Source organism: Camelina sativa, chromosome 3 (genome assembly GCF_000633955.1).
Source record: "Camelina sativa cultivar DH55 chromosome 3, Cs, whole genome shotgun sequence".
NCBI classification, from domain to species: Eukaryota; Viridiplantae; Streptophyta; class Magnoliopsida; order Brassicales; family Brassicaceae; genus Camelina; species Camelina sativa.
Genome location: NC_025687.1, coordinates 3,163,245 through 3,182,560, shown reverse-complemented (window position 1 = coordinate 3,182,560; position 19,316 = coordinate 3,163,245). Strand labels below are relative to the sequence as shown.

Here is a 19,316-nt window from a genome sequence, read left to right as displayed (position 1 = left end):
CAATAACGTAGGAGAACTAAAACCCGAATCAGTTGTTTGTTACTCGCCAAATCAAATTATTAATTATCCATCCCACACAGGCCCCAGCTTAAAACTCTCGGACCGAGACAGAGGTTTAGCGTCAACGAAACCCAAATAGGTGACGGCATCACTGACACTCACCAACTATCCCTTCAAACGACAGCGTTGTGATGTCTTATGAATCCTGAACGGCGTCGTTCGTGTAAAATGAAAGTTTTTTTTTTTTTTTTTCCCAACGAGTGATTTCCTTTTTTCTGATATAACATACCAGAGGCAGAGACTCGTCAACAAAACATACATGAACAAGTCAGAGGTGTAACTCTATAAATCACTCCGTCCTCTCTCGGTAAGTCAGAGGCTGGAGCGTGCGTGGATCATAATCTCCACACTACTCATCACTGGAGAGAACAAGCTCAATCATTTAAGAAAATGAAACAAAAAAAGTAATGAACTATAAATGAATGATGTTGGAAACAAAAAAATATTTCAATAGAATAATATCCAACAATAACATATGTAATTTGAGCCAATCTAATATATTTGTTGTCAAACAAAAAAAAAAGATTTTAGCAAAAAATAGACAAGTGTTTTATTTTTACATCCAATCTCTCTTAGTTGGGCAACTATATACACTTTGATGAAATTCCAACTATTTTTTTCTTTTTGTATACTACATATTATATTTGTCAATTCAACTTGGCAAATGAGGAATCCAAACCCAAAAAAATATTCAAAAATAGTTTTTCTGACTTTCCATTTAAAGGTTGAGATTCAATGTGAAAAGCAACTTGGCTAGTTTCCTATATAACCAATGATATTTCGCCATCTGTCACTATTTGCGTGGCAGAGCCAACCCCATGTGATCGCCGTGTCCACGTAACGTGGCTGAGCCCATCGGCAAATATTCGCACATTTATTGTTTACACATCTTCACTAAAATAAATAAAAAAGCTTATTTAAATTAGCAGATCACCCCCGAAATCTAATATATTTACACTATCAGTCCCTTAAGTAATAGACCAAGCGAAGGACTTTACATAAAAAAGGAAACAAATAAGGACTTAATTGCAATATCTTATGAGATCGTGTTCCCGTCACTTTCCTGGAAAGATACAAGCCATTAAACTCTACAGAATAAAACCCATTTAAATATAATACAAAAAACAAAATTTATATTATATTCAACAAATACAAAATATATATTTAATCAAATTATATATGTAAAGGCTTCCTCAGAAGTAGAAGAAGAAGAAGAGAAGTATCTGGGAGATAGAGAGGCGTACGATCTCCGCATCATTGAAGAAACAGTCACGGAGTTTTATCCGCTCCGGTTCTGGTGAGTTTTTGTTTGTTTGAGATCTCGCAGTCTTGTGTTCCTCGCTTTTCTCGGAATTTGAGTTTTGGAATCTTCGTATGTTGTCGATTTTGTTTTGACGTTGATCTCTGATTTTGTTTTTTTGCGGCCACTCGATTTTTCGTATCTGTTCTTTTACTATTCCAAAAGATTCGTCGTTAGTTTTCAGTTTCAGTTTTTGAATCTCTGTTTTCGTGTACTGTGTAAGCTTACAATTAGATTGGGTATGATTTGATCTCTTTTCCAGTGGAAGATAATGGGGAAAGGAGGTGAAGACAATTCTGAATTGTTAGAGTCTGATACTTTTCCTGCTTGGGGTAAAGATGTTGGCGAATGCGAAGAGCATTTCGGTGTTAGTCGTGAGAAAGGGTTGAGTACTGATGAGGTGTTGAAGCGACATCAGATCTATGGTTTGAATGAGTTAGAGAAGCCTGAGGGTACTTCCATTTTTAAGCTGATATTGGAGCAGTTCAATGATACGTTGGTTCGTATTCTTTTGGCGGCCGCTGTTATTTCCTTTGTCTTAGCCTTCTTTGATGGCGACGAAGGTGGTGAGATGGGTATCACCGCTTTTGTTGAGCCGCTTGTCATTTTTCTCATCTTGATTGTTAATGCCATTGTTGGGATCTGGCAAGAAACTAATGCCGAGAAGGCCTTGGAAGCTTTGAAAGAGATTCAGTCTCAGCAAGCTACTGTTATGCGTGATGGAACTAAGGTATCCAGTTTGCCTGCCAAGGAGCTTGTTCCCGGTGACATTGTGGAATTGAGGGTTGGTGATAAGGTGCCTGCTGATATGCGCGTGGTTGCTCTTATCAGCTCAACTCTGAGAATCGAGCAGGGGTCCTTAACAGGAGAGAGTGAGGCAGTGAGCAAAACTACCAAGCCTGTGGATGAGAATGCCGATATTCAAGGAAAGAAATGCATGGTTTTTGCAGGAACCACTGTTGTGAATGGGAACTGCATTTGCTTAGTTACAGACACTGGAATGAATACTGAGATTGGAAGGGTTCACTCACAGATTCAGGAAGCTGCACAGCATGAGGAAGATACCCCTCTGAAGAAAAAACTTAACGAGTTTGGGGAAGTTCTGACTATGATCATTGGTTTAATTTGTGCGCTAGTGTGGCTCATCAATGTCAAGTACTTCCTCTCCTGGGAGTATGTTGATGGCTGGCCCAGAAACTTTAAGTTCTCCTTCGAAAAGTGCACATATTACTTTGAGATTGCTGTAGCATTGGCAGTTGCTGCGATTCCAGAAGGTCTCCCAGCAGTTATCACCACATGTTTAGCTCTTGGTACACGGAAGATGGCGCAGAAGAATGCTCTGGTCAGAAAGTTACCCAGTGTGGAGACTCTTGGATGCACTACTGTTATATGCTCTGATAAAACCGGAACTCTGACAACCAATCAGATGGCTGTTTCAAAGCTTGTTGCTATGGGTTCTAGGATTGGAACCCTTCGATCTTTTAATGTTGAGGGAACTTCGTTTGATCCTCGAGATGGAAAGATTGAAGATTGGCCAGCAGGTCGGATGGATGCAAATCTACAGATGATTGCAAAAGTTGCTGCCATTTGCAACGATGCTAATGTGGAGCAATCTGATCAGAAGTTTGTGTCTAGGGGCATGCCTACTGAGGCAGCTTTGAAGGTAATGTGGTCCACTACACTAGCTTGCACCTTTCTCTTCTTAACTAAATTGATTAAAAGTACTACTTCTGTACGTTGCCCGTAAATGATTTTTCTTTCTATTGGTGTGTGCTTATTTGAACAGGTCTTGGTTGAGAAAATGGGATTTCCCGAAGGGTTAAATAAAGCTTCGTCTGATGGTGATGTCTTACGTATGTATCCCTAATTATATTTTTTATTTATGTTTATACAGTTTTACATATGCTAAACTCCTGAACTTTTCCTTTTTTTATTAATGAAGGTTGTTCTCGGCTATGGAGTGAACTAGAGCAACGGATTGCCACCCTTGAGTTCGACCGTGACCGGAAATCAATGGGAGTTATTGTGGATTCCAGCTCAGGAAAGAAGCTGCTACTGGTCAAGGTCTGTTTTTCATCATTAATCATATCTTGGCTCCTGAGGTCGAGCCTGATGAAATCAATGTGGCTTGTGCTTTGGTTCCTGCATTTAATTAGTCGAGAAAACCTTTGTCCTCTCTTTTCAGCACCTAAGAGACCAATTTTAAAATTATGCAGGGTGCGGTAGAAAATCTATTGGAAAGGAGTACACGTATTCAGCTACTTGATGGTTCCGTTCAGGAGCTTGACCAATACTCAAGGGAGCTTATTTTACAAAGCCTACATGATATGTCCATGGGTGCATTAAGATGTCTCGGATTTGCGTTCACAGATGTGCCATCAGATTTTGCCACTTATGATGGCAGTGAAGACCATCCTGCTCATCAGCAACTTCTCAACCCATCCAATTATTCGTCTATTGAGTCCAATCTAATATTCGTTGGATTTGTTGGTTTAAGGGTGAGTCAGGGTCACCATGTTATTTTATGTTCTTTCTGGTTCTCATTAATAATATGTCATTCATGCTCTATCTATTTAATGATTGAAGGATCCTCCAAGGAAAGAGGTGCGTCAAGCCATNATATCTTGGCTCCTGAGGTCGAGCCTGATGAAATCAATGTGGCTTGTGCTTTGGTTCCTGCATTTAATTAGTCGAGAAAACCTTTGTCCTCTCTTTTCAGCACCTAAGAGACCAATTTTAAAATTATGCAGGGTGCGGTAGAAAATCTATTGGAAAGGAGTACACGTATTCAGCTACTTGATGGTTCCGTTCAGGAGCTTGACCAATACTCAAGGGAGCTTATTTTACAAAGCCTACATGATATGTCCATGGGTGCATTAAGATGTCTCGGATTTGCGTTCACAGATGTGCCATCAGATTTTGCCACTTATGATGGCAGTGAAGACCATCCTGCTCATCAGCAACTTCTCAACCCATCCAATTATTCGTCTATTGAGTCCAATCTAATATTCGTTGGATTTGTTGGTTTAAGGGTGAGTCAGGGTCACCATGTTATTTTATGTTCTTTCTGGTTCTCATTAATAATATGTCATTCATGCTCTATCTATTTAATGATTGAAGGATCCTCCAAGGAAAGAGGTGCGTCAAGCCATTGCAGACTGCAGAACAGCAGGTATCCGGGTCATGGTCATTACCGGAGACAACAAGAGCACAGCGGAAGCGATCTGCCGTGAAATTGGTGTATTTGAAGCAGATGAAGATATCTCCTCAAAAAGCTTGACAGGAAAAGAATTTATGGCTGTTCAAGATCAGAAGAAGCATCTAAGACAAACTGGAGGGCTCTTGTTCTCGAGGGCTGAACCAAAGCACAAACAAGAAATTGTCAGGTTACTTCAAGAAGATGGAGAAGTAGTTGCCATGACTGGAGATGGAGTCAATGATGCTCCTGCCCTTAAGTTGGCTGATATTGGTGTGGCTATGGGCATTTCCGGCACAGAGGTATTGTGTCTCTTCTCTCCTCTTCAATCACGGATGATGATAGCTCTATCAGCTTTCTAAAGCTCTGGGCATTTTGCAGGTAGCAAAAGAGGCATCTGACATGGTGTTGGCAGATGATAATTTCAGTACAATTGTTGCAGCTGTTGGTGAAGGCAGGTCCATCTATAATAATATGAAGGCCTTCATCAGGTGAGTCTTCTAATGTTACATATTATGCCTCCTCGTACTGGTGGCTTGAATTATGCATACTAAGCCTATATATTGGACTATGTTGAATAAAAGGTACATGATCTCTTCCAACATCGGTGAGGTTGCATCAATATTCTTGACAGCTGCTCTTGGAATCCCAGAAGGCATGATTCCAGTTCAGCTTCTGTGGGTGAATCTTGTAACAGATGGTCCTCCAGCTACAGCTTTGGGATTCAATCCCCCTGACAAGGACATCATGAAGAAGCCTCCTCGTAGGAGCGATGACTCGCTTATCACTGCCTGGATCCTCTTCCGCTATATGGTAAGCAAAAAAACCGATCTGGCTCACTTGTTCATCTCCTAGGGATTTGCTTTTCTAACTGACTATTATGGGTACCTACTACCTCTACCTACAGGTGATTGGAATGTATGTGGGAGTAGCAACAGTGGGAGTATTCATCATGTGGTACACACACAACAGCTGCATGGGCATAGACTTGAGCCAAGACGGTCACAGCCTTGTGAGCTATTCGCAGCTCGCTCATTGGGGGCAATGCTCTTCATGGGAAGGCTTCAAAGTGTCTCCTTTCACGGCAGGCTCTCAGACTTTCTCATTCGACTCAAACCCTTGCGACTATTTCCAGCAGGGGAAAATCAAGGCATCCACGCTCTCCCTCTCGGTGTTGGTGGCGATAGAAATGTTCAACTCCCTGAACGCACTCTCAGAAGACGGCAGCCTGGTGACGATGCCACCGTGGGTAAACCCATGGCTGCTCCTGGCAATGGCGGTCTCATTTGGTCTCCACTTTGTGATACTGTATGTGCCATTCTTGGCTCAGGTGTTTGGTATTGTACCGCTGAGCTTGAACGAGTGGCTGCTGGTGCTGGCAGTGTCGCTTCCGGTAATCCTGATAGATGAAGTGCTCAAGTTTGTAGGAAGGTGTACAAGTGGCTACCGCTACTCAACTCGCACTCCCTCCGCTAAGCAAAAGGAGGAGTAAGAAAACAATTGGAAAAGCACATTACATCATTAGACTCTTGATAGTTTTAGCTGAAATTAACTTTGTTGCTTAACTCTCTCAGCCGTGGTTATTTAATTTTCACAACTATAATTTATTGGTTTGATATAAAATGTTTCCAATTTTGGTTAAAGGATATTTTCCCAACACAAAGCCCGCAGTTAAAAAGATGAATGTTTTAACCAAAAAAGAGATGAGAGAAAACAAATTGAACAAATGAACTCATTTTCTTATCAAAAAGTTTACTTCATTTAACTTGCAAGAATTTTGAAAGAATTTTAAAATAAATGTTTTCTTAAAATCACCAAAATCATTTAAAATATCCAACTCAAATCAGTTTTTTTTCCCAAATGTTATCTTTATTGATCCAAACAAGTTTACAAGCNTCGGTTATTTAATTTTCACAAACTATAATTTATTTGTTTGATATAAAATGTTTCCAATTTTGGTTAAAGGACATTTGTTTTCCCAACACAAAGCCCGCAGTTAAAAAGTTGGAATGTTTCAACTTTCAACAAAAAAAAAAAGGATGAGAGAAAACAAATTGAACAAATGAAATCATTTTCTTAGCAAAAAAAGTTTACTTCATTTAACTTACAAGAATTATTCAAATTGACAATTTAAATAATTTAACTAATTTAAAAATTTATTTTAAAAATTTATAGTTTTAGTTGGGATTTGAATTTTTTAAAAAGTAAATTATATTAACTTCGCTAAAATCACCAAAATCATTTAAAATCTTCGTAAAATTAGAATATTAGATTTAATTTACTCCTAAGTAAACCTTACAAGAATTAACAACGAGACATAACAAAACAAAACAAAAACATTTAAAAAAAAAATGAAAACGCGTAAGAAATTAAAAAAGAAATCGCGTTTCCTATTTTGGCTAAATTAACCTTTTCCTGCTTCCCTTTACTTACTTATATTCTCTTCTTCTTCTTCACAAAGATTCAGAAGCGTTCTTCATCTCTTTCAAATCCCTAAGATTCCCCAAAAAAAGTAAATCAATCAAGCTATGCAAGACCCTTCCGCAAGACCCGCTACAGGTTACCCATACCCGTATCCATACCCAAATCCACAACAACCACCACCCGCCGCTTCCACCAACGGCTACCCTAACCCCGGAGCCGCTTACCCTTACCAAAACCATAACCCATACTACGCTCCCCAACAACCCAATCCACGCGCCGTACTCATCCGTCGTCTCTTCATCGTCTTCATGGCGTTTCTCCTGATCTTAGGTCTCATCCTCTTCATCTTCTTCCTCGTCGTTCGTCCCCAGTTACCAGACGTTTACCTTAACTCCCTCTCCGTCTCCAATTTCAACGTCTCGAACAACCAAGTCTCTGGTAAATGGGATGTTCAGGTCCAGATTCGAAACCCTAATTCGAAGATGTCACTATACTACGATAGTATCCTCGCCGCTCTGTATTATCACCGTGCATCTCTCTCTGAAACGAGGCTGCAGCCGTTTGAACAAGGGAAGAAGGATCAGACGGTGGTTAACGCTACGCTCTCTGTTTCGGGGACTTATGTGGAAGGACGCTTGGCTGATGATATTGGGAAAGAGAGAGGTGCCAAGGGGAGCGTTGAGTTTGATCTGAGGATGATCTCTTCTGTTACTTTCCGGTACGGTGCTTTCCGGAGGAGGAGATTCGTGACTGTGTATTGCGATGATGTTGCCGTTGGTGTTCCTGTGAGTAGTGGTTCAGGGAAGATGGTTGGTCCGGCTCAGAGATGCAAAACTTATTGAGCCTTTTAGTGAGTTTGAGTTTGAGTTTGTTTCTTCCTCTTAGGGGATGATTTATTACTTAACCAATCTTTTTTAATTCTCAATTCCTTGTAAATCGACTATGTTCCTTGATGGAAAACAAAAGTATAAGATTCAGCCTTTTTAGCTTTCTCGTTAGCTTATCTGTTTTTGATGTTTCAATTCTTGGCTATTATGAGTAGTTGAGTACTATTGGGTTATTATTAGCAGCATTATTCTTAATGATGCAATTGCAGTAAGATTAGATTGTGGAAGGATTGGTACTTTTGAGTTCTTATTTCAACTTTTGCCCTGCTGCTATGATGTCGAAAGATGGTAACCTGTGTGGCATGATTGAGTCACTTTTGGGAATGTAGCAAGGTTGAATCGTTTGGTTTTTAAGTAATGTCTAATAGGCACATTTTACTCTTGTTCGAGAATTGGTGGGTTTCATTGGGTAAGTGAGTCATATGACTCATATGTGCTCCACTTTGTGATACTACTATACGTGGCATTCTTTGGCTCAGTTGTTTTGGATTGTACCGCTGAACTTGAACGAGTGGCTGCTGGTGCTGAATGAGTCGGCTTCCTGTGATCTTGATAGACCAAGTAAGTTCTAAGATGTGTAGGAAAAGGTGTACATTGTACAACAAGTGGCTGTGGCTCAACTCGCACTCTCTGCTAAGCAAAAGGAGGAGTAAGAAAACAATTGATAGTTTTAGCTGAAACTGACTTTGTTGCTTAACTCAGCCTGATATTAATTATAGTATTCAAAACGAGAGCAGATAATAGAGAGATGCAGAATTGCAGATATCTCTTCCGCTCTATTCTCAATTTCCCACCCCTGGAATCTGGATGCAAGTTGTGCAACATCAACCACTAAGTTCTTCTTGCATTGGTAAATTAGAGTTAAAACGAAGAAGAGACAAAAGAAATTTAGCAAATGATTGATTCATTCTCATTAGATTTTTCTGAGCACAAGTTTGCTTAGATCCCTTTTTTTTAGCTACAAACATCACAACAACGTAACAAACAAACAAAAACAATAGTGGTTAAACTCCTAGATTTACTTTTTTTTTTTCTTTTTAAGACTAATCAACACATAGCTAACACAAATCCCAGAAACAAGACATTGCGAACCCTAATTCTCAAATCGATTTAACCGCCGAAACCGTAGAGAGTGCGGCCTTGCCTCTTCAAGGCGTAGACAACATCCATGGCGGTAACCGTCTTCCTCCTGGCGTGCTCAGTGTAGGTGACGGCGTCACGGATGACATTCTCGAGAAAGATCTTGAGGACACCTCTGGTCTCCTCGTAGATGAGACCGCTGATACGCTTGACACCACCCCTGCGAGCAAGACGACGAATGGCAGGCTTGGTGATACCTTGAATGTTATCTCTAAGAACCTTCCTGTGCCTCTTGGCTCCTCCCTTTCCCAATCCCTTCCCTCCCTTTCCTCTTCCCGACATCTCCAAATTCCAAAAGAGATCTGTGAACAACAACAAGACCCAAAAGAAAGAGTAAGAACAGAGAGAAAACCCTAGATTTATTTCCAGATCAATCCACAAATTACAATCGAACAATTGAAATAAACGAAAATTGTATTAGCTACCTGGTGAGATTGATCGAAAGCAACTTGCCGAAGAGCTCTTGAAAGAGAATGATAAAACAAGTGTTGTGATTTGTGTGAATCTATCGATAAACAAAAATATGGGTTGAGATTTATATAATAAATGAGAGGCGCATACACCCACAGATAATTAATGGTGGCCGTTCGATCATCTTCTTTTCAACGGACCAAGATTGCGATCCGCGTGATAAATCTCCAGGAGTAATTTGGATCGTTGATTATTAAATTCGACGGTGGTAGATGTTGTTATACTAACTTTGGACATTTCCGTCAGAAGAATTGTGTGAAATTTCATCGAACAACTAAAAAGGCCCGAACATTACAGATTATCAAAAATTTTAAAGGCCTCATTTGTGATACAAGGCCCAATTAGTAGAAAAGAAGCTAAAAAAAAAGCTCACGTGGCAACAAGTACCCTACACACGAAGTTGCATTTGCATGTACGTAGTCGACCACGTGTTCAGCTCACCGTAAAGAGAGATCGTATGTATTGCAATTGAGAGTGTGTTGTCAAGGATCGGATCAGGTAGAATCGACTCGAAATCAGAATAGTTAAGATTGAAAAAAAAATGGCTGCGAATATGATGAGACCGGCGTTTGCTTACTCTGTTGTGTACGTTAAGGACGTCGCTAAATCCGTTGAATTCTACTCCAGAGCCTTTGGTCACAACGTCCGTCGTCTTGATGAGTCTCACAGGTTTTTTTTTTTTACATTTATATATGACTCGTTGTTACTATTTGTTAGATTTCTTTTTTAGATTGGCATAATCAAAGTATATTTAGACACATATCAGCCATTTGTGCGGTGCCCTATATGATCAGGTCTGATCCGCGCGCTGGCTAACATGCCAAGAAATTGCTTAAGGAAGCCAGATATAGCGAAACAATATAGAAATCATCACCAGTTTATGTTGATGTAGCTTCCGTATATATATTCGTTAATTTATTAATTGCTTCCGGTTTATATGTGATGGATATGGAAATAAATTTATACATACAGGTGGGGGGAGCTAGAGAGTGGGCAAACGACGATAGCCTTCACACCGCTTCACCAGCATGAGACCGACGACCTTACTGGGAAGGTTCAGGCTACGCATTCAGCCCGCGAAAGAGCGCCCATCGAACTTTGCTTCTGTTACCCCGATGTTGATGCCGCTTTCAAGGTAAACTCAAATGTAATTATGTCTTTCTCGATGTATCTGACGTCAACACCTTATATGTTTGTATTGATACACGAGTACGATGGTGCGTTGTGCAGAGAGCAGTGGAGAACGGTGCAGTGGCANATTTTAGTAACGAACAGAAAATAATAAAGGTTCTTTTTACTTATTTTTTTTTTGATCGTATGTAGTGGAGTAGTCGTAATCTCATATGTTTTGTGAGTTTACTTTGGCTTTCGTAAAAGCTGAACCAGTGTAAAGTAAAGAGATATGTTCGTATTTTGTCTTTGAAATCAAAATTAATTGTTTTTGTTTTTTAGCAATAATTGATGAGACTTCTTAATTATCTGCTTAATTTTTTTTTATTATTATAGGGATTTAGGAGAAAGATACTCAACTGTATATACGACTTTTCAATGTTTGCTGGCTACACAATTTAGAAGCTGCTACACTTATTTAAAAACTAGTTTTAAAAATAATAAAATAACTATTAACACATAAATAGTAACTTTAAAGTTTAAACATATTTTAAATGTTTGAACGTCATGACTAATAGGGGTTAGTTACCAAAGGTAATGTAAATTTCGTTTTTTTTAGCAACCACATAAAAATTAAAGCAAAACGTAGACTAGCCAGGCTTAAAGACTAATGAATCACGAAATCGCTTGGAATTATAATATTATATATGTAACATATATAGACATGTATGTAGTATACACAGACACACTAGTATGGGCTGAGACCAATGAAAATATTGGTTGATGTAATAAAATAACATTACAAAAAGTACAGCAAACCNACTGATCATAAACTATAGTCTATATACATATGCATACGAATAATACAAGATACTTTGGTACTTTTTTCTTCTTTGGCTAATGGGTATCCTACATAAAAAGATAAAAAATAATAATAATAACAAAAAAAACAAATAAACAAAAGGGATAAAATGCAAATGTTTTACAAAGTGCCCAGCCTAGACACACTCCAAATCTGCCTTTTTTTTTTGTTATCATCGTTACACAAAGTAGCAATTATTTAGTTGAACCCAATTAATCAGATAATTAGTTTAAGGGAAGTCGAACAATCTAGCGATGGACGGGCACTCTCGAAGCAAGGAGGAAACAAAGAAGAGTATTATTAACTCTGCGTCAAAGGATTCTATGGTGGACTAAATAGATCGATCGGTTAAATTCACTATTTGTTCTAAACAATCAATTTTTCACTATTACAAAATTATCATGGGNAATTATCTGCTTAATTTTTTTTTATTATTATAGGGATTTAGGAGAAAGATACTCAACTGTATATACGACTTTTCAATGTTTGCTGGCTACACAATTTAGAAGCTGCTACACTTATTTAAAAACTAGTTTTAAAAATAATAAAATAACTATTAACACATAAATAGTAACTTTAAAGTTTAAACATATTTTAAATGTTTGAACGTCATGACTAATAGGGGTTAGTTACCAAAGGTAATGTAAATTTCGTTTTTTTTAGCAACCACATAAAAATTAAAGCAAAACGTAGACTAGCCAGGCTTAAAGACTAATGAATCACGAAATCGCTTGGAATTATAATATTATATATGTAACATATATAGACATGTATGTAGTATACACAGACACACTAGTATGGGCTGAGACCAATGAAAATATTGGTTGATGTAATAAAATAACATTACAAAAAGTACAGCAAACCTTATTAAATCCAGACGACTAAAAAAGTGTGGTCCATAAGCTCGTTACCATTACATCCTACACTGTCTCTCTCTCTCTCGACCTCTATCTATATCTCTTATAAGCTTTATATCGGACAAGTGATACGATATTTTATTATATTTGTATAGCTTAAAAGGATGATTTCTTTACATCGGATGTATTTCATCATCGTCCTCTTCACTTTGAGTTTCCATGGCCGTCTTGGATTTTCCGAGGATACTAAACTCCACGAGGCCGAAGGTACTACTGACTTACTCCCTAAAACCACTTTCTTGTTTGTTTTCCAAATACGAAACTAAACTATGCTTCTTTTTTTCTCTTTTTTATGTTTGCGTACATGTGTATGCATCTCTATCGTCTTCTGGAGCTTTTTTTTTTTTTTTTTTGTTTGTTTCTTGAGAAATTTGGATTCAAAGCACTTTCTTGATCTTTGATGATGATGGTAATTGTTTTTATTGTGGTTTTGAATTGGGAAGTGAGAGCACTAAAGGAGATAGCGAAGAAGCTAGGGAAGAAAGATTGGAACTTCAACAAAGATCCATGTAGTGGTGAAGGCAATTGGGTTGATACAAGTTTTACAACCAAAGAGTTTGAGAGTAATCTCACTTGTGATTGCTCTTATCCTCCTCCAAACTCATCTTGCCACGTCATAAGAATGTAAGTCTCTTCTTCTTCTTCTTCATCATCTTACTATCCTTATTGATTTTACCCATTTTTGGAAATTACACTATATTTTTTAGTCCAATACTTGTGTCGGTGACAAGTCAATGTATATTGGGATTTCACCGTCAGTTTCGAGAATTTCACAGTTTAGACTTTAGAATTTCCTTTTTTTCCATGGAATAATTCGCATTTTTTTTTACTTTAAGCTAAAACAGAGTAGTGGCGCTAGTTTATGGTGACAATTGAGGGGAAACCACTAAATTCATTGGTGAGGTTAGGTAGTAAGATTTACTTAGCTTTAACATTAACTGCACAACTATGCACTTTAATAACAACCACTAACCATACGTCTAATATACCCTGTCTTAGTAATATTGAAATGATAAAACTATATTTTTAGAAATTTCCGAATTATATTTTGAAAGTACTGTAATACTACTATATATTTTTAAAAGGTGAGGTAAGACTGACTATAAATATATATATTTTTAATAACACTGCCTACTCTTTTGTATTATTTCATACACTTGTTCTATTTTATAGTTTTTAGATTAATTAGAAGAGGTAAATAAGAGTTTGGTGGGATGTAAAAAAACTTGTGACTTGAGATTAAAAAAAAAAAAAAGTTTGATTTGTCTATTTGTAACGACAAGGTCACTTTGCCAGGCTGGACATGGCAGCTGGTCGTTTGACCCGTTGACCTAATAATACGATTCAAAAGATAATAACGCGTTTATTTATTTTCGCCTTATTCCATAATTAGACTTTAGTTTCAAATCGCTATTAACAGAAAAAAAAAATGTGATACAAAAAACCAATTAGAAAAAGTATTTAATGTTAGCAAATTATTTATCAAAAGAAGACAGACCCTTTGACTTTGAGAAACCAAGTTGTCAAAGTAGTAAAAAGGAAAGTCAAATCGCTTACTGGTATAAAAACCTTTGACCGGTTTAATTCGGTTATATGTCTGGTTTTGAGTTTAATCCTAAAGACTATTCACATCCGGTTTATTAATTATTGTTGTGCAGAGCTCTAAAGTCGCAGAATTTATCAGGCATTGTCCCTCCAGAGTTCGCTAAGCTTCGTCACCTCAAAGTTTTGTAAGTAAACAAACTAAAAAGACTTGAGCTTTTTACTGTAGAGATTGGTTCTTAACGAATATAATTTGGGTGGGNTAAGTTCTTCTAATTGGGGGGGGGTGCAGGGACCTTAGCCGTAACTCTCTGACTGGTTCCATTCCAAGGAATGGGCTTCTATGCGCTTGGAAGATTTGTAAGTGTATCTTCTTCATTAAACTGCTTCTGTAAATGCAATCAGTTTTTGTTTTAATTAACTGTTGAACGCTTTGTGGGTTATTTTTTTATTTACATTACACAGATCTTTCATGGGGAACCGACTGTCTGGTCCATTCCCAAAAGTCATAACCCGCCTTACCACTCTCAGAAACTTGTATGTTGTTCATGACTTGTATTATACCCTAGATTGAACCCTATCACAAATCTTTCTAGTTAGATATGTATATGAATGTGCTCAATTCATCATTTCAAACTACGCAGGAGCCTAGAAGGAAATCAGTTTTCAGGACCAATCCCTCCTGAGATTTCAAAGTTGACTCATTTGGAGAAACTGTTATGTTTCTTTCCTCTTTCTTTATTTCAAATCTTTCTTCTTGTTTTTTTTTTTTTTTTTTTTTTTTTTTTGTCGTTGTTGTTNTTGCGTGTGTTTGACATTTCAAGTCTTTTTTGGCTTCTTATTTAACTTATCATCCTCTCTGTCTTTGCCTCAGTCATCTTCCTTCAAATGCTTTCACTGGTCCATTGCCTGAAAAACTTGGATTGCTCAAGAACATTACTGATATGTAAGAGAATCTAGTTTTACATGGTTGATATGACATACAGAAAAAATTTAAAATTAAGTCTTTGTTGGATGACGTCTTTAACACTTTGTAATGATTGTATTTGTGTGGGTTGGTAGGAGGATAAGTGATAATAATTTCACTGGACCAATACCAAATTTCATCGGCAATTGGACAAGAATAATGAAACTGTAAGATTCAATCTTTCTCCATAAGTGCTTGCTTGTCCTCAAGAAAGGTATACTAACCAAAGAAGTCTTTTTTTTTTTTTTTGCAGGCAGATGCATGGTTGCGGTTTGGATGGTCCGATCCCTTCCAGCATCTCTACACTGACTAGCTTGACTGATTTGTACGCCATTTGAAAAACTACTTCTTTTCAAATTCATTTCCTCACAAGATCATTATCGACATAGTTTAACTTTGGTGGGTTGTGATTGATAGGAGGATTAGTGACTTAGGAGGCAAACCATCTCCTTTCCCTCCATTGAGTAATTTGAAGTCTATCAAGTCGCTGTGAGTTGCTATACAATCTGTATGTTGTGTTTGTGATACAGTTTTGCTAGAAAATGTGTTTAATCTATCTCAAATGCAGGATACTGAGAAGATGCAATTTAAATGGCCCAATTCCAAAATATATTGGGGATATGAAGAAGCTCAAAACACTGTAAGTCATGTATAAACATTGAGCAAAGAAGAGTTTTTTTTCAAATGATTTATATTTCCATGTACTTAACTCTGTATGTTGATTATGTTTACTGTCTAGTGACCTCAGTTTTAATCTCTTAAGTGGTGAGATTCCTTCATCGTTTGAAAATATGAAGAAAGCCGATTTCATGTAAGTACGTACGTCACTAGGAGAGTAAATAATTTTGTGTACAGAATATATATCGTAATTGTGAAAGTTTTTATAAATCTTCTCTATCAGTTATTTGACAGGAAACAAGTTGACAGGAGGTGTTCCAAGCTACTTTGTCGAAATAAACAAAAACGTGTATAAATTCATACCTCTCTTAACATTCCAAGTACCTACTAAACAGATTTAATAAACTGTATTTGTTCTTCTTGATGTGCAGGGATGTTTCTTACAACAACTTTACTGATGAAAGTTCAATTCCCAATAATCATGAATGTAACCGAGTTACTTCGTAAGTTTATTGAATGCACTCTTACATTCAGAACATTTTTATTCATACCTCCGCTGAAAGAAGAAACTTGTGCTGTTATTTGTCAGGAATTTGGTGGAAAGCTTCGCCACGGGGAACAAATCGTAAGAAACCATCTCTCTGTATATAAATGACGCTTCGTAGAAAGCTTATTGATGATCATGACTTTGTAGTGGTCTCTTAAATCTTTGTCCTTTCAGTTATGATTAGTTTAACTGAACCAAAAACTGTTTGTGTTTTCCCTCTGACTTTGGTGTTGCAGACACAAGGGTTCAACCTGTTTTCTTCACCACATCCCTTGTGTTCATCCTAAAAGAAATCGTAAGCAACAACAACGCTTTTATTGTGTTCATCATATTTTGGTACTATCCTTGTTCTTGATTAAAAAGTGAAATGTTCTTGTAGACATATATAAATTGTACATAAATTGCGGAGGAGGTGAAGTAAAAGTGGATAAAGGAAAAACATATCAGGCTGATGACGAGCCCAAAGGTGCTTCTATGTACTTCGTTGGCGCTGACAAGCACTGGGCGTTGAGCAGCACCGGGAACTTCATGGACAATGATGACGATGCTGATGATTATACTGTGCAGAACACGTCCAGGTTATCAGTTAATTCTTCCTCTCCCAGCGTTGGACTTTATAGGACAGCTCGTGTCTCTCCTTTATCGTTGACTTACTACGGACTCTGTCTTGGAAATGGGAACTACACTGTGAATCTCCACTTTGCTGAGATCATCTTTACCGATGACAATACATTTTACAGTCTCGGCAAACGTTTGTTCGATATTTATCTTCAGGTACGTCTTTGGAGTCAAACTTATTCTTTAGAAAAATGCAAATCGTAACATATTGTATTCTTTCTTGTTTATCTGCTCACAGGATCAGTTAGTGATTAAAAACTTCAACATTCAAGAAGCAGCTCGAGGATCAGGCAAGCCAGTTATAAAATCGTATATGGTAAATGTAAAGGACCATACTCTTAAGATTGGTTTGCGATGGGCTGGCAAAGGGACAACCGGAATTCCAATTAGAGGTGTATATGGTCCTATGATTTCAGCTATATCAGTGACACCCAGTAAGTTTTTTTTCTTTTCCTGATTGCACTTTTATATAAATCATTGGAATCTCTTTGGCAGATGATTGATAACAGTCTTTTGCTTGTGGCAGATTTCAATCCTCCAGTATATCATGACGTTAAGGCTATCATACTAAAAGCAGGGGTACCAGTTGCTGCAGCAACACTTCTTTTGTTTATCATAGTTGGCGTATTCTGGAAAAAACAGCGTGATAAAAATGCTATTGACAAAGGTATAAGCTTATCTATGCATATTAGTATGTGCTTTTTATGTATCCTGGCTCTTTAATGTCAATTTTTCTATGGATGAACAGAGCTAAGGGGTTTAGATCTTCAAACTGGAACTTTTACTCTACGACAGATAAAAGCAGCCACTGATAATTTTGATATAACAAAAAAGATTGGTGAAGGTGGATTTGGCTCTGTTTACAAGGTTATACACTTGTATTCTTCAACATTCTTAGCTCTATGTGAAATCGTTTACAGTATAACTAGAAGATGTGTAGATTTTTGGAAGAGATGTTAAGAAGGTGGTGCCTTGTCTTGTTGCAGGGTGAATTATCTGAGGGAAAAATGATAGCAGTCAAACAACTGTCTGCAAAATCGAGGCAGGGAAATCGGGAGTTTGTAAATGAAATAGGAATGATCTCAGCACTACAGCATCCAAATCTTGTTAAGCTATATGGATGTTGTGTTGAAGGGAACCAATTGATATTGGTGTATGAGTATTTGGAGAACAATTGTCTATCTCGTGCTCTATTTGGTATGTTTTAATCTTTTGAATTGCACCTGCCAAATTATATGAACAATATATCCTCAAAATCTGTGTGGGTGATCTTCATTGTAGGAAAGGATGAGAGTTCTAGACTGAAGCTAGACTGGTCAACAAGGAAGAAGATTTGTTTGGGGATAGCTAAAGGACTAACATTTCTCCATGAAGAATCTAGGATAAAGATTGTACACAGAGATATTAAGGCAAGCAATGTGTTACTCGATAAGGATCTCAATGCTAAGATCTCTGACTTTGGTTTGGCAAAGTTGAATGATGATGGAAACACACACATCAGCACCCGTATTGCTGGAACTATGTAAGGCACTTTTTAACTCATTAGCTCAAGCAGAGATATCTTAAGAATACAATAACAGAAGTTTGATATTTTCCATCTGCATTGCAGAGGTTATATGGCTCCTGAATACGCGATGCGGGGTTACTTGACTGAGAAAGCAGATGTTTATAGCTTTGGCGTTGTTGCACTCGAAATTGTAAGTGGAAAGAGTAACACAAACTTTAGGCCAAGCGAGGACTTCGTCTACCTTCTTGATTGGGTAAACAGTCTTATCCCTTTCATGCAGTTATATGATAAATAAACCGAAGTACATGTAAGGCTTATGTTTTGCATCAAATACATGTAGGCTTATGTTTTGCAAGAGCGAGGATCATTGCTAGAGCTGGTTGATCCAACGTTAAGTGATCACTCAGAAGAGGAAGCCATGTTGATGTTAAACGTGGCATTGATGTGCACTAACGCGTCACCGACGCTAAGGCCTACGATGTCGCAGGTGGTGAGTCTCTTAGAAGGAAAGACAGCGTTGCAAGAGCTGCTGTCTGATCCGAGCTTCTCAACGGTTAACCCAAAGCTTAAAGCCTTGAGGAACCATTTTTGGCAAAACGAGCTGAGCGATGTTAGCTTCTCCACAAGCGAGAATTGTACTGCTGCCTCTGTTAACTCACTCGTTGATGCTGAGGGGAAAACTGGACTTTTGCATTAAGTTCTCAAATTCCAAATTTTAAGTGAGATTCCTGAGAGTACTTAAGTTTTTTCACCTTAAATAGTTATTTTTCTTAAAGTGTATATATATATTTTGAAGTCTTCTATAGCTCAAAACTGTGACATGTGAATTAGTTTGATCCCAAAATAAGGCGGGATACTAATATACAAACAAAAAAAAAATAATAATAATCCTTAGTTGGCACTTGATCTGCAACTCATATAGACAAAACTTGAATGGCATCATCGACTAATATTATGGCAAGTCCGAAAATGGGGACACAACTACGAGATTTTATATATCGTCCATTCAACATTCAGATATATAATTCAGATATAAGTATCAAGAAAGCATCACTTTTACTTTATGCGTTTCTTTTGATGTTTATGTAATTTTGTTGGTACGTTCATAAAGATTATAAGATTGATGCATAAATGCTTTATTAATTAGGAT

At 37.6% G+C, this 19,316-nt stretch overlaps 4 protein-coding genes and 1 pseudogene across 4 annotated transcripts; 4 read left to right on the top strand and 1 right to left on the bottom strand.

The window, feature by feature from the left end:
- LOC104765755 (calcium-transporting ATPase 4, endoplasmic reticulum-type-like) lies at positions 1,235–6,202 on the top strand. The gene is made up of 9 exons (XM_010489518.2): positions 1,235–1,357; positions 1,623–3,023; positions 3,147–3,213; positions 3,303–3,424; positions 3,577–3,858; positions 4,481–4,858; positions 4,938–5,047; positions 5,141–5,369; positions 5,464–6,202. Exons 2-9 carry the CDS (start codon positions 1,632–1,634, stop codon positions 6,046–6,048), a joined length of 3,165 nt encoding a protein of 1,054 aa, XP_010487820.1. The 5' UTR covers positions 1,235–1,357; positions 1,623–1,631; the 3' UTR covers positions 6,049–6,202.
- On the top strand, positions 6,989–7,978 carry LOC104765746 (protein YLS9-like). The gene has a single exon (XM_010489506.2). The coding sequence runs from the start codon at positions 7,085–7,087 to the stop codon at positions 7,820–7,822; it is 738 nt and encodes a 245-aa protein (XP_010487808.1). The 5' UTR covers positions 6,989–7,084; the 3' UTR covers positions 7,823–7,978.
- Positions 8,775–9,534, bottom strand: LOC104765734 (histone H4). The gene is made up of 2 exons (XM_010489497.2): positions 9,433–9,534; positions 8,775–9,309 (listed from the first exon to the last, which is right to left on the bottom strand). The coding sequence occupies exon 2, from the start codon at positions 9,287–9,289 to the stop codon at positions 8,978–8,980; it is 312 nt and encodes a 103-aa protein (XP_010487799.1). The 5' UTR covers positions 9,290–9,309; positions 9,433–9,534; the 3' UTR covers positions 8,775–8,977.
- LOC104778607 lies at positions 9,952–11,050 on the top strand. Its single transcript, XM_010503061.2, has 4 exons — positions 9,952–10,147; positions 10,451–10,613; positions 10,709–10,765; positions 10,985–11,050. The coding sequence occupies exons 1-4, from the start codon at positions 10,020–10,022 to the stop codon at positions 11,048–11,050; spliced, it is 414 nt and encodes a 137-aa protein (XP_010501363.1). The 5' UTR covers positions 9,952–10,019.
- LOC104765723 lies at positions 12,342–18,971 on the top strand (annotated as a pseudogene).

Excerpts from the sequence above, each read along its gene's own strand:
- LOC104765755 (XM_010489518.2), top strand. The coding sequence starts at position 1,632 with ATGGGGAAAGGAGGTGAAGACAATTCTGAATTGTTAGAGTCTGATACT. Across the intron at positions 3,024-3,146 it reads CTACTGAGGCAGCTTTGAAG|GTCTTGGTTGAGAAAATGGG; the intron begins GTAATGTGGTCC and ends TTATTTGAACAG. Across the intron at positions 5,370-5,463 it reads GGATCCTCTTCCGCTATATG|GTGATTGGAATGTATGTGGG; the intron begins GTAAGCAAAAAA and ends CTCTACCTACAG.
- LOC104765746 (XM_010489506.2), top strand. The coding sequence starts at position 7,085 with ATGCAAGACCCTTCCGCAAGACCCGCTACAGGTTACCCATACCCGTAT.
- LOC104765734 (XM_010489497.2), bottom strand. The coding sequence starts at position 9,289 with ATGTCGGGAAGAGGAAAGGGAGGGAAGGGATTGGGAAAGGGAGGAGCC.